This window comes from Mustela putorius, unplaced genomic scaffold (assembly GCF_011764305.1).
Source record: "Mustela putorius furo isolate JIRA1106 unplaced genomic scaffold, ASM1176430v1.1 tig00537227_pilon_pilon_pilon, whole genome shotgun sequence".
In the NCBI taxonomy this organism is placed as follows: Eukaryota; Metazoa; Chordata; class Mammalia; order Carnivora; family Mustelidae; genus Mustela; species Mustela putorius.
In genome coordinates this window covers 14273501-14288552 of record NW_025422368.1, presented here as the reverse complement: position 1 = coordinate 14288552, position 15052 = coordinate 14273501, and the positions used below count along the sequence as shown (strand labels likewise).

At 36.6% G+C, this 15052-nt stretch overlaps 1 protein-coding gene across 3 annotated transcripts in view; it reads left to right on the top strand.

Moving 5' to 3' along the window:
• Positions 1-15052, top strand: part of LRRK2 (leucine rich repeat kinase 2) — a 132258-nt gene that overhangs the window by 102382 nt on the left and 14824 nt on the right. For all 3 annotated transcript variants that reach the window (XM_004771843.3, XM_045073212.1, XM_045073213.1), the window contains exons 42-43: positions 10577-10747; positions 11970-12070. In XM_004771843.3, coding sequence (XP_004771900.1) covers positions 10577-10747; positions 11970-12070 — 272 coding nt within the window. The remainder of the gene's footprint in view (positions 1-10576; positions 10748-11969; positions 12071-15052) is intronic.

Genomic DNA, 15052 nt, shown 5'->3' with positions numbered 1-15052 from the left:
CCCATTCTGGATACCATTATATTTATGGTCTCCAGAAATCACAGACACTGTTTTCTTACCTTCGAGTCTAATGTTCCTTTTTAGGGTCATCCGCAACCCCTATTTGTCATGCCTATTCTAATAATCCTACTACTTCTACTGTTAACTGACTTTCTGCCAATAGTAATCTACTTCCTGTGTACTTGTGTTTGTGTGGTCGTATGTTTAGACATGTTCTTTCACATTACTGTCTACTCTATAGGATCCTCCCTTTCTCAACTCCTAGTCTCCTGCTAGTCTCAAGTTCATCAGAATCTTAGGTTCTGATTAGTGAGAAAAAGTCATAGGACAAGGGCAGGTATATATAGAAAATTGGGCAATTGACTTATGTTTAGAGGAACATCTCCATATTCAGAGAAATCTTATATAGTTTGTTATTCATAAATAAAGTTACATCGTTTTGATGACTGGTGCTCAATTAAAACACTTGCTTAAAACAAGACAGTGGAGGATATCTGGGAAGGCAAAAATCCGAGTTTGTTCTCTAACCATCCCCTTCAGCCTCCTACCCTACTTATGAACTTGAATAAGCAGATGGTCCCAGATTGCAATGTGTGGTTTTATTTTTGTGCCAGATACTTATCCTTTCTTTTGTCTTTCATAGCGATATGCTGGAAGTAGTGTGTGCCCTCTCCGAAACCTTTCAAAGTACATGTTTTGGCTGCAAGTCTCTCTGGGTTGTGTAATAGCAATAACGTGATTATCTCTTGGGCACCAGCTGTGTATCAGGCTCAGTGCCAGGTATATTAGACACATTACGGTATCTCAGCCTCTTGCCAAGGCTGAAAGTTAGCTTTTACTTTCTCATCTGTAAAATGAGTAAGCTGAGGGTCAGCAAGATTCTGTACTTGGAGGAGGCCATCCAGTAAGTGATCAAGAAAAGAGCTCAATCTAAATGAAAAATGAATCCACAGGCTATTTGGCTTTATATCCTAAATCTCTCTCCTAGATTACATGTAACTCTAACACGTACTTAAAGAGGCTTAAATATTCAATCTTAGTTACTGAAAAATCAAAATAAACAAAGCAAAATGATGCGACCGTGAACTGCAGACATTGTCAAGTATAGGTTTGGAAGAAGAATCTTAGAATGGAATCCCACAGGCTGCCTGCACTCCCACCTAGAAAGTGTGGGCACAGGGTAGGGGTCTTCTCTTGGGAGATCTGTTCCGGACTCTTGAGTGATACCGAAGGTGGGCCAGACCACTCAGCTGAGGCCTCCAGCCCCGACCTAGGCACAGTGTTGGTCAGCAGAAATCCTACTGGTGAGGCTTTGTCCACCTCCTAGGACAGTGGATCTGTCTGGTCTCAGGGGACTATGTTCTGGGCCACCTCTCTCAGGTGGCTAGGCTAGCGAGCAGCCAGCTCAGTTCAACTCTGAGTTCATGGCCCTTCCTTTTAAGTATCTGACTTCCTGGTTTTGGTCAAAACCTGCCTAGAGTTCAATATCCAGTTGATTTTTCATGCCAAATCAGATACTCGTTACTGATCCTTTTAATCTGCTTGATCATTGTGCGGTAACATACACAATGAACAAAGATCATGACAGAGAAACCCAAAGCCTTGATCTTTTCTGTTCTGTCTCTTTTCCCCCAGGCCGCTTAATACATTATAGGCATTTTTTTCTCACTATATCCTGGAACTTTTCTTTATCATTACTGTATTCATTATTGCTAAAGAACTTCTGATTGTCTCAGCCCTAAACTCAGCCTCAAATTTTAAATAACAGTTAACTTTCAGCACTGCTAACCACCAACACCAAACTTCTCCTTCTCCAAATCAGTTACATTTGAGAAGAAAATCATCCCCTTTCATACGATTTCAGTCCTCTCCTGTCTTTTCCTTTTAAGGGATCTCTCTTTTTTTTTTAATTTTTATTTATTTATTTGACAGAGAGATCACAAGTAGGCAGAGAGGCAGACAAAGAGAGAGGGGCTCGATCCCAGGACTCTGAGATCGTGATCTGAGCTGAAGGCAGCAGCTTAACCTACTGAGCCACCCAAGCACCCCTAAGGGATCTCTTAATATTAGAATCTTTCACTTGGAAACTTCTAGAGAAACAAAAGACCATGCATTTGTTAAACTTGTGTGTCTGTGTCTGTGTGTGTGTTTTATAGTAGACCTCACTGTGGTGCATTCACTCTGTTGTGTGCATCTGAGAGTAGGTTCGTTACTGTTTTCTGAGAGAAGATGGGAATGGGAGCAGACCTTTTGTGGCATAGACAGGGTGCTGCCTTGTGCTTACACTTTTGTGTGGGTTGATTATCTCATTTAATCCTTATGGTGGTCTGACATAGGTCTTATTACTATTCCTGGTTTACAGATAAGGAAATTAAAGCTTAGGGCCAATTAGATGTGCCTATAGGGTCATGCAAGATGCAAATCTAACCTTCAGGGGAGCAGAGCCCCTGCCAAGTAGCATCAAAGGTGGAATGCAAGTTAGAAACAACAGCAGCTATTGGCAAGGACTGGTGCAGTGTCTGTTTCCATTTCTAAAGGTAAATATGGGATAGATTCTTTCAACTGTAAATAACTTGGAGAGCTTCAACTTTAACTCAGTCAAATGGATATATTTATATTATATCCTGTTGAGAAATGACAGTCAATTCTGGGTCCCGTGACAGTTGCACTGTTGACTGAGGTGGGTGCTGAATGATGGCTTCAACCCTGCCAACATCCATAGAAATACAGTTGTTTTTGATTAGGTTAAAAATATTACTCTGTGGTAATACAGTATAATCTGAGAGAGATTATGAAACATGCTCTACCAATATTTGTCTGAAAGTAAAAAAGGAAAGAAAATACATGTTTCTGTGTACTATATGATGTGTAGTCAGACCTAACATAAATTTCTCATTTATTTATTTATTTATTTATTTGAAAGAGAGCATGAGTGGGGGGAGGGGCAGAGGGCCAAGCACATTCCCCGCGAAGCAGGGAGCCCAAGACTCTGAGATCATGACCTGAGCCACAGGCAGATGCTTAACTGACTAGGCAACCCAGGTGCCCCTAAATTTCTCATATTTTTATATGTGGATCTTTTCCTTATTTACTCATTGCATTTGTTAAAATGCAGGCTCATCTGAGAGATTATTTCTAAAATTAGTTTTTAGACAATGAATCATATCTTCCCAATTATTTTGACATTGTAATTGTTATGATAATTCTCCAAGGGAAAATTATGTTAATTTCTTTATTCATTTATTCATGCCTTTGGCAATAATTTATTGCATGTTTGCCAAATATCAGACTGGTGCTACTACTTATTAGTGGCATGGTGTTCATCAGGATTTACCTTCTGGGGCTCAGTGTTCACTTCTGTAAATTGTGATGAGAAATAATAATGCCTACCCCATGGGGTTGTTTTAAGGGTGAAATGAAATCATCCACATAAATAGCATAGAACAGGTCTTTGCATACTGCTGTTGCTCCAACCATGTTAGCAATTGCTCTCATGATGGATTTGGGGAATGTGCATGAATAAATGTAAATTTTGCCCTCCAGAAAGCACATATCCTGCCAAGAGAAATAGGACTATAAACAAATAATCATAAAGCATTTTGTCAGTTTCAGTAGGTGGTCTAGTTCAAGGTATAGTGATAAGAGCACAAAGGATCAAGTAATTAACTGAGTTGTAAGTTGCCAGGACTTCCCTACGTACAGGAGATGATTCTGGAAGTATATCTTAAAGGATAATCTGGAAGTTTGAGAAAACAAAAAAATAAAAGAGCCAGAGTAGACATTCCAGGCCAATGGTAGTAAGGTATAATAGGACTTGTCTTGTTCAAATAACTGCAAGAAATTCTTACGGTCTAGGTGATAGATGGAGGATGGAGGGTTATTGGGTAAGTGTCTTTCAATTCTGCCTGTGTATTAGATAGCATGTAGCTCTTTAAAAATGTATCTAGTGGGGGGTATATAATTTATAATTCTATTTTAGCAGGCATGGAGTGGAATCCTCAATCTCTCAATCTCATGAGTAAGAAGCTCCTGGGGAACTTTCAAATATATGAGTCTTGGGACCTCACCCCCAGGGATTCTGATTTTACTTCTAGTTAAGTCTGGGATGGAGCCCAGACATCGATGTTATTTAAATCTCTCCAGGTAATTCCAGTGTGCATTCAAGATCAGGAGTCACTGGTGTAGAATAAGAGCCAAGAACATCTTCGGTGTTTGAAGCACAGATATTTCTAATACACAGCCCAGAATCACACTTCTCTAGCTCATGAAGAGCTTTTTAAATCATGCCAAATAATAGAATCTTTCAGTGATGGGGAGTCATTGAAAAATATTCTTAATTGCTAGCCAATATTTCCCATCTCTACATCATGGAACTAGTGTCCTTGCCTGCATGAATAGAGGGGCAGCTCAAATTTTGGTACTGTATCACAGTGGAGGCAAGTGCTACTTATAGAAAAACTTTGAATAAGACGATAAGTATTTACTCGAGATCTTAAAAGTATTAGCCTGTAATAGAATCAAAAAGTTAATAGAGTGAGTAAATGTGAATCTTGCTCAGTGGTGCACATTCTAGGCATCACAGTGGAGTCTGGAGATACAAAGACAGATAAGACTTGGTGAACTTTTTGACTGACTGGAATCTGTGAAACATAGGCTGTGAAGTCAGATGGTCTAGTTTTTTTTTTTTTTTAAAGGTTTTATTTATTTATTTGACAGACAGAGATCACAAGTAGGCAGAGAGGCAGGCAGAGAGAGGGGGGGAAGCAGGCTCCCTGCTGAGCAGAGAGCCCGATGCAGGGCTCGGTCCCAGGACCCTGAGACCATGACCCGAGCTGAAGGCAAAGGCTTAACCCACTGAGCCACTCAGGCGCCCCAGATGGTCTAGTTTTGAATTCTCGGTGTACCGTTCACTAGCTGGGGCCAGAGAAATTATCTACCTTCTTTTCTTGGTTCAACAATAGTACCTAAAAACAGTATCTTTTTCAGGGATTGTTGTGGAAGCTATTGAGAGATTCGTATAAAGAATTGGACACAATGCCTGGCACATTCTAGCTGCCTTTGCTTTCCTGAACTTTGTGCTCTGTCTACTTACAGGGCATCAGGCTGTCTTTATTTCCCTTCCTGCGCTGTGGGCTGGAAGCTCTCAGAGGACTCGCGTTGTAGGCTTGCTCTCTCTCAGGGATCACTGTTCTGTGCCTAGTGTCCAGTTCTGTGCCTATATATTTTGCCTGGTATTTCATTTTTTTTTTTTTTTTATGTAGGATGGTAACTCTAGTCCCTGTTACTCATCTTAGCTAGAGGAAGAAGTGACATATGTTAAAAGATTTATTTGAACAGCCTAATGGAACAAACATACACTTGGGATTTCAGTTAGCACTGGACATTTCTAATCTTTGAGGGCCATTGATGCTAAACAGGTATCCCCTCAGTGTGACAATAGGGTCCATGAACACAATAGGTCATTCATAATATTAGATTATAGATCGTGTGGCAATATTGCCCCTTCATAAAGATGTAAGAGATGTTCCTATTTCTAACCTTTCCCAATGGCAGGTAATATGAAAAGCATTCATTTTCTTTTTTTTTTCCTTTTCTTTTTTTAATTTTTTAAAGATTTTTATTTATTTATTTGACACAGAGAGAGAGATCACAAATAGGCAGAGAGGCAGGCGGTGGGGGGCGGGTAAGCAGGCTTCCTGCTGAACAGAGAGCCTGACGTGGGACTCGATCCCAGGACCCTGAGACCATGACTGGAGCGGAAGACAGAGGCTTTAACCCACTGAGCCACCCAGGCGCCCCTGAAAAGTGTTCATTTTCATCACAAATGAAATTCCCATGGTGAAGACATTGAATAGCTTGAAAGTTTATTCTTTTTACTACTGTGGTGACAAGTTTAGTTAAATGTAAGGTGAAAATTTTGGAAGAACTTGCAGTTCCAGGAAAGTCCCCTGTGACGAAGTACATGCAGAAGAGCTTTTAGGATCTTCTCATGGTTTAGACTGACAGGTAAACATCATGTTGGCAGCTTAGGTCTTAACACCCCAAGTCCCCCTCCCCCCAATCCTTTTGGTCTTTTTGAGGTGAAGGTCTCCATGATGATGCAACTCAGGCTCATGATTTTAGTTCACTTTACAGTAAGATTTGATTTGCAAAACAGAAGGGCATGAGGTAAAACAGCAAATCCTATTACGCAGGTCAAAATATGTGTTTCTAATAAAAACTAGCAGCAGTAAATCTTAACAGTCTGGTAATACAGAGATATATCTAGATCTATATTTGGAAGTGCTTAAGTTTTTTATAGATGTATTATAAATTCTGCTTTAGTTTTCTTTTTTCTAATTAATATTTCATGCAGTCTTTCTATGTCAAACATCAGTTTTAGCAGTTACATAGTATTTTATTGCTAGTATGTACACTAATTTACTTAACCACATCTTGATGTATATTTAAATTTTTTCTGACTTTTTGATGTATTGACAGTGGTTTAATTAACATAATTGTAAATTAAAATTGTCATTTATAAAACTGATGTTTTAAACATTAAATTCTTAGTCATGGTATTGCTGGGAGTGCATATTTTGAATTTTGAAACACTAATTGCCTCTTAAAAGGCTTGTCAATTAAAATTCCCTCCATATTCAAATTAGAGCACCCACTTCCCATTCTGGACTTGTAGTTCTTTTTACTCTTCACAAAATTAATAATCAAAAAGTGAGAACTTAATGTTTTTATTTTCCAAGTGTTTATTTGCTTATTTTTTATTTGAGGCTAAGCAATCTTTAATATATAGGGCATATATTTTTCCTTTCATGTTATGTACGTTTTTGTGTCTTTATTCATTTGTCCATTGTTCTTACTCATTTGTAAAGCTGATTTTAGTTCATGTTGACTCTTACATATTCAAATATTTTCCTGCCATATATTCAAATATTTTCCAGTGTAGGGTTTGTTCTTCAACCTTGTTGATGGCATTTTGCTGTTGTAGAGTTTGAATCTTTTAGGTAAACAACTTGTTTCCTTAACTTTTTGGAGTCTGATTTTCCTGACATGTTTTGTCAGCGCTGCTCCAAGGACAAGAATGATGGGGGTGATCTGCCCCACTGGTGAACTGCCAGTGCCAGCAGTTGCTTATTATTTTTAAATTCTCCAGAGACAGTGTGCCTTGCCCAGCTCTCAGCCTTCAGCTCTTACCACCCACCTTCAGAGAATGATTGGGAAGGCCTTTTGCATTGCAGTATTAGGGGATGAAATAGTTATGAATACGTCTTTAGTACCCTCACGCGTTTATATTTACGTTCAAACTTTTGGCTTATCAAAAGCTTATTAGGTGGATGGAGTGGTGCAGCTACTCCTCTCTTTCTTAGACAACTCACACCATTATCATTTATTAAAAGTCTGTCTTCTGTTCTCTCAGTATTTTTTAAAATTCATGGTTTTCAAATGGATTTTCTATCTTTTTTAGATAAACAAATTACAACAATAGAGTATGCATTTTTGTGTTTAAAGGCATGGATTGGGGACAAATGTCTCATGTTACTCTGCATGCTTTGTTGATTAAATGTCATTTTATTGCGATCTGTGACAACATAGTTGATGCAGACCAGCCCATTTGATGGATTACAGGCAGATCATCATTTAGCGTTTACTATTTGGGGGAGTTATTTCCTAAAGGCATCTACTGCTCCATAGATTAGAAGAAATTGTTAGTGTTCAAGAAATTAGAAAATCATTAGAAATTCATTGGATGAATTTCAAAAGCACTTTGAAGTGCCTTATATTGTGGTTGAGATACCTCCAGAATATATAAATAAGGATTATGTTCCCCCGCTGGGGATTGTGTCAATGAAGATACTTATTTTGAAAGGGAGAAGATAAGAAGGTTAAAATCATTTCCATGTTGAAGTAAATACTTCTTTCCATGGCCTCACAATTTTCTTTCTTAGTGTCCCTCGACTCACTGAGAAAAAATTCTAACCTTCTGCGTAGCTCTAACATCTGTGGATTGATGCCTAGAGGGATAAAAACTGTTGTAAAAGGATATGTGCCTTGGATGAAAATTTAGACTATGTGACCCTCGGTTTTTCTGCTCTAAGTTCCCACAATTACAAATCCTGGTGTTTCTAAGAGTAAATTTAGCAAGGGAAAAAAATAGACTGAAAGGTTTAATCATCTCTGAATAGTAACTTGTTCTAATAGATACCCCCAAAATGTGCTGGATGAATAATAAATTGCATGAGATTGATAGTAACCTCCAAAATCCCTCTTAAATTCTAGAAGGGTAGTCATAAAAATTGTCGATGAACTAGCTAATGTATGAGTAGCTCATTATTTGTAAGTACTCTTGACTTGACCTTTCATTATCTTTGTGGCCTTAGGAAAACACACAACATTTTTGGAAAGATTATGTTATTCATACAATGGAAAGTCCTCATCTGCCCATCTGGGTTATTTTTTGGCATAGCAAATGAACTTCTTAAGAAAGTATCTATAAAACCTATAACAATTGAATTAGGAGCTGTTGTTATATGTTTATATAACAGTTATTAGGGATCTGTTTAAGAGCTGTCCTAATTACTAACACAGTTCTTGAGCTTAGAGTGTGAGTGTGATATTATGGCTTTGTAGGAAAATGTTCTTTTTCTAAGAAAACGGCTATTATATATCTCTGTATATAGCGGCAGGCAGATAATGGGAAAATGGTGAGTGTGTGTGTTTGTAGAAAGAGTATGAACAAATGTGACAACATGTTAACTGGAGAATATTAACAGTACAATAGGGACTGTCATGCTCAAATCTGACCTTCCATCTTTCTGATTCTTCACGTCCTTCCAGCCTGGTGAAGGACTGCTGCGCTTCGTCTTCTGATTGTAAGCTCGGTCAAACAGAACACTTTCCAAATTCAGCCATTGACATCTTGAAGGCTATGAACTCATACTTTGTTTATTTACCTGGCTATTTTTTAAAAAAATTTATTTATTTATTTATTGATTTGACAGACAGAGATCACAAGGAGGCAGAGAGGCAGGCAGAGAGAGAGGAGGAAGCAGGCTCCCCGCTGAGCAGAGAGCCCGATGCAGGGCTCCATGCCAGGATCCTGGGATCATGGCCTGAGCTGAAGGCAGAGGCTTTAACCCACTGAGCCACGGAGGTGCACCCCCGGCTATGTTTTTAAATGATGACAATCATATATGTTCATTATAGAAAATTTCTAAGTATAAAAAATTAAAATAAATAATAATAAATAAAAACTACCCATAATTTTAGCACATGGAAATAAGCATTATTACATTTAGATGTATTTCTTGGAAAAATTTTTATTTTTAAAATGTTTAAGTCTCTAGGAAAGTTGAATGAATAGCACTGTATACACCCATGTGCCCTTCATGTAGATTATTAACTCTTTGCCACACTGTCCTTTCTTTGGCTTTCTTTGTGTAAGAACTTGAGACTTTGAAATTAAATCACAAACATTATGTTGCTATGCCTAAACAAACAGACAAATATTTCCTTAGAATAAGGATGTTGGGGGGCGCCCTGTGGCTCAATGGGTTAAGCTGTGGTCAAAGTGGGTTAAGCTCCGGTCATGCTCCTGGGGTACTGGGACTGAGTCCTGCATCAGACTCCCTGCTGAGCAGGGAGCTGCTCCCTCTCCCTCTGCTTCTCTCTTTCTCTCTTTCTTCCTCTCTCTCTCTCTTTGTCAAATAATAAAAAAAAAAGAATAAGAATGTTTGTTTTCATAATCACAATACGATTATCATAGCTAAAAAAATTAACTCAGTTGATTTGTTTTACAACATTTGATAACTTTCTGTCCTTGCAGAATTATATCCTACATTTTCTTTTTGTTTACATTATAGCATGTCATCTTAAAAATGATTTTTAAGTTAATGTGTAGTGCACATCATTTAACCAATTTCCTCTGATAGATTTCATTAGATTGCTGATATTTTTACTCTTATGAATCATGTTGAAATTACTCTTTTTTTTTGTGAAGAATTTAAAAGTGATTTATATCTATTGTGAGATGAAAAGTTTGATTTCCCTTTAAAAGAATTTTAGTCATGAACCAACACCTGAGGTGTTGTTTTACATTAGTTGTGGTTTTATTTTCATTTTTCCATTTGGGTATAAGGAATGGAGTCACAAGTTCTGAAAATAATGAAGGCATTAAACTTCAGTCACGTTAAAGTGACTTGGAGTAAAGTCTAGAAATAGTGCCCTCCTGGCCTCTCCTTTGTTTGAAATACTTCCCTGGGAATGGTGTTTTTAGGAATGAGGAAAATGATGTAGGGTTCTTTTTTCCCCCCTGATTAAGCTTAATTGCTTTAAATATGAAACATTACTTAATAATTATTGAACGTTTATCCTTACTATTTTTCTAGAGCGATTTTGGGGTGAAATGTCAGCACAAGGCTGTTAATTGCCTTGATCTACGTATCTCCTTACAGAAAGGACATGGCTTGATTTAGAACTCATCTCCTTGACTCTTCATCAACATCTCTACCTAAGAATATGCCTCCTTGGGCATATGAGCCCGGTGTTAGGCATATTTATTAATACATCTGCTTACTTTCAGGGTTTCGTGCACCTGAAGTTGCTAGAGGAAATGTTATTTATAACCAACAAGCTGATGTTTATTCATTTGGTTTACTACTCTATGACATTTTGACAACTGGAGGTAGAATAGCAGAGGGTTTGAAGTTTCCAAATGAGTTTGATGAACTGGCAATACAAGGAAAATTACCTGGTAAGTTTTATCTACAATAAAGATTATTTTTTTATAACAGCAGCTTTATTTCCAAGTTATTTAATTGTAGTTGTATATTTAATTCACTTCACAACTGATGAGTTTTTGTTTAGTGCATGAATATTCTTAAATCCTGTGACACATTAATGGAAATCATATGAGAAAGATAGCAGTTTTGGGCTTAAAAAAAAATCCCAAATTAAAATTGATGTATTTGATATTATACTTAGAAGAATATTCAGAAATAACATTGCTCTTAGAGCTCCATGCTTAGTGACTTCTATGCTCCTGAAGAGTAACTATGTGCTCATTAGCCTGGAGTATGTTCATTTTCTTGGAGGGAGATGATTTATATGCAGGACTAGAAGCTTGAATTATGTATAGCAATTATTTTTAGTAATAAATATTAATAAGAATTAGCAAATGATTGTTTAATGAAATCAGATCTCATATTGGTTGTCTCATGCTTTTAGAAAATTCTAGGACATTGTCATTCATCCTTGAACTGTTACTTCAGTTCCCCCTACAAAGTACTCTTTTAAATTTTTTCTCATATTTTCTGCTTTCACTTTCACTTAAATATTTATTTATGAGTATATGCTATGTGCCAAGTACAGGGGATATAGTTTCACCTACCTCCTTCGGAGGGATCTTTAAAAGATTCCTGGCAAAAGGAAATTTATTATTATTTGGATAAACTTTCAACACAATCTGGGTCATTGCCCTAATTTCACTGGTTAGCTGTACAGTGACAGTTCCCAGATCTCTAGTTTATGCCATCTGGAAGAATGTTATACCTCTTGTAAAAAAGAAATATGCAAAAACCTACTGTGGGGTATGAGGATTAAATGCTTGCCAACTTTAAATATTAAAATAAAAAGTACTTCCATAGAAGTCTAATTATTATACGAGCAAGAATACCTTCAAAGTATATGTGAAATGCAGGTGTGAACTGAAAAATCTCTTATTTTATTCAATCAGTATTTGTGTCTTTTTTATATAATAAAAGATCAGGTAGTCTTTTTTGATGTCACTAGTAGAGATAAAGTTAACAAAATCACTTTAAGTTTGTGATATAAGTAGATCCAAACTAAATACAGGATTAAGGAGATCAGTGTTTCCCTTTGCATGGTCTGGACCTCTCACATACGCTGAAAAGGAAACAAAGTAATTGTTCTGCTTTGTCTAATGTTGTAGCACAATATGTTTTTGAATGTTTTAGATCCAGTTAAAGAATATGGCTGTGCCCCATGGCCCATGGTTGAGAAGTTAATTAAAAAGTGTTTGAAGGAAAATCCTCAAGAAAGGCCTACTTCTGCCCAGGTACTCTTACAGTAAAAATTTATCTATATTTTTTATAGAACATCCAGTATATGTATGTACCCATATGTAATTTTTCATATATATATATATATATATATATTCAAATATATAAATAAACACACACACACCACAAAGAGTGATAAAACAAAACTTCTGTATCTCCTGCCACCCATGGCACAAAATAAAGAGCATTGCCAACACCCAGGAGTCCTGTATGCTTCTTTCTGATTGCATCACTTTCTTTTCCCTATAGACGTTACCACTTCGCTGACTTTTTTTTTTTTTTCCACTTTGCTGACTTTTGAGATAATCCTTGCTTTTCTTTATGTTTGCTACCCAGTTTGGTTTTCCTATATTCATCTTTTATTTAAAATGGAATTATAGTCATATCGTGTTCTGAAATATTTTCATTGTTCTCCCAACCTTATTTTGCAAGCTTTACTGAGGTTGTTAAACATAGCGTTTGGTTATTTTCACACTATTCCATTCCACTGTTTGAGAAGCATTATATGTACCCATGACCATGTCTGTGGGTATTGGTATTATTTCCAGTTTTTTGCTATTATGAACATGTTTGTACCCTCTCCTAGTCCAGAATATATGAGAATTGCTTTGTGATATATAGACCTAGAAATTAAATTGCAGGATTGTAGCATATGTGACTATCCATATTGTTTTCTGAAGAAGTTCTACCAGCTTAATACTTTAATCATCTATATGTTAGGGTAAACATTTCTCTATATATTCTCCCTAAATTTAGTACCGTCTAAGTTCTTAATTTTTCCAGATATGTAGTCTTCTGCATTGATTTGCATTTTCCTAATTACTAACAAAGATGACCATCTCTTTATATGTTCTTTGGTTATATATGTTTAATCCTCTAGGAAATGCCTGTTCATTACTTTGCCCATTTTCCTATTGGATTATTTGCATACAGATGAATTAAGAAAAAGAAAAAAGAAGTACTAATCCTTTGTTGGTTATACATATTGCAAATTTCTTTTCCCTATTTGTGGTTTGCCTTTTTATTTCCTGTAGAGTGCCTTTTGATGAACAGAATATTTTAATTTTTAATACAGATAAATTTAACAACACTCTTTATGGTTATTACTTTTGGAATCCTATTTTTTTTTTTTGTAAGATTTTATTTACTTTTGGGAGGGGGAGAGGGAGAGAGTGAGAGAGAAAGAGAGAGATGGGAAGCATGAGTTGGGGAGAGGGTCAGAGGGAGTAGTAAACTCCCTGACAAGCAGAGAGCCCAATTTGGGACTCAGTCCCAGGACCCTGGGATCACGACCTGAGCCGAAGGCAGACACTTAACCATCTTAGCCACACAGGTGCCCTGGGGCCCTGTTTTAAGAAGTCCTTATCTCTGCCAGAGTCACAAAAATATTTACCTATGGTTTTATCAAAATGGTTAAAAGTTTTGCTTTTGACATTGAAGTTCTCCCGTCAAGAATTGACATTTTTTTTATCTGAATCCAGTTTCCTTTTTCCCATATGGGTAGCTGAATTTTCCAGCTTCATCTATTAAATAGTTTCTTCCCTTTTTTCCTGTTGATCTCTTCCCCCCACACACACCCCAGCATTTTCACTTTATAATTTATCAGATACACACACACCCACACATGTATTCTCTTGCATTGGTCAACTTGTCTGTTCTTCCTCTAATACTATCCTGTCTTAATTTCTGCCACTTTATGAGTTCTCCTTTCTTTCTTTATTTTTCTCCTCTAGGAATATGTTAGCTATTCTTGGGCTTAGTTTTTCCATATAAATTTAAAAATCACATTGTCAACTTTTATGAAAAAGCCTGCTGTGATTTGGTTTGTACTTGCAATGAATCTGCAGACAATTTGGGGAGGATTCTCTGTGATATTAAGTTGTTCTATTCTTGAATGTGGGTTATCTTCCTAATAATGTTTTCTCAAGTGTTTTTCAACATAGTTTTATAATTTTGCATACAGATCTTTTGCATTTTTTTTCTCAGTTTTCTTGCTGCAAATTGCTTTAAACTCAATTCCTGGCTTGAGGGTTTTTTTTGTTTTTGTTTTTGTTTTTTTGTTTTTAACTATTCCCAGATGGGAATCTGGTCTATAAATCTTCTTGAGAGCAAGCTTGTGGATAACAATTTCTTAGGGTTCTTTTCTCTCCTTGCCCTTTATCTGTAAAGTCCCAGGCACCTTTGCTTTTCTCAGAGAAAGTGGAAGCATGGGGCGGCTTTATTTCTGTTTCTCATTTACTCTAAATATGTAGCCCTTTGGGAACAGACCTTCATTGGACTCCACTTTGAGCAGGCTCTAGATTTAAACTTCCTTCTCACTGGCTGACAAGATATTGAAAACCACACATCAGTTTGCCTTCGGTAGATAAGTGCAGTTAAGGAAATATCTGACTTGAGTGTATGGTTGACCTCTCTGTCTTTCACTAGATTCTTTCACTAATATTTTGGCCTGGTAAGTCCTTAAGACGTTGTGAGATTTTTAAGATTTTTAAGAGGTTAAAAAAATAATTTTCTTAGCATTTTAAATTGCTTTTAGATGGGTGGTTTGTCCAACTAACATTTTCCACCATATTGTCAGAAATAGTTTTCTTGCTATGTTTTGAACTGAGACAGATTTTAATAGATCAAAACAAGAACCCTCTTTATGTTGTGGACTCTTGATTTTGTATCATAACTTTTTGAAAAATTTTTGTTCACCTTTAAAATTTCTACTCAAAAATAGCTGAGTACATACACTGACTTCAACAAACATTATGTAGTTATCTTGGCTACTTCCCCTACCTTCCCCCCCATCCCTGGTTTTGTTAAGATATAATTGACATAGACACTGTATTAGCTTCTAGGTGTACTACATGATGATTTGCATGTATATATTATGAAATTATTACTGCAATAAGTTTTGTTAACATCCATTACCTCATAAGTTATAAATTTTTTTCTTGTGATAAGAACTTTTAGGATCTACTCTCTTAGCAACT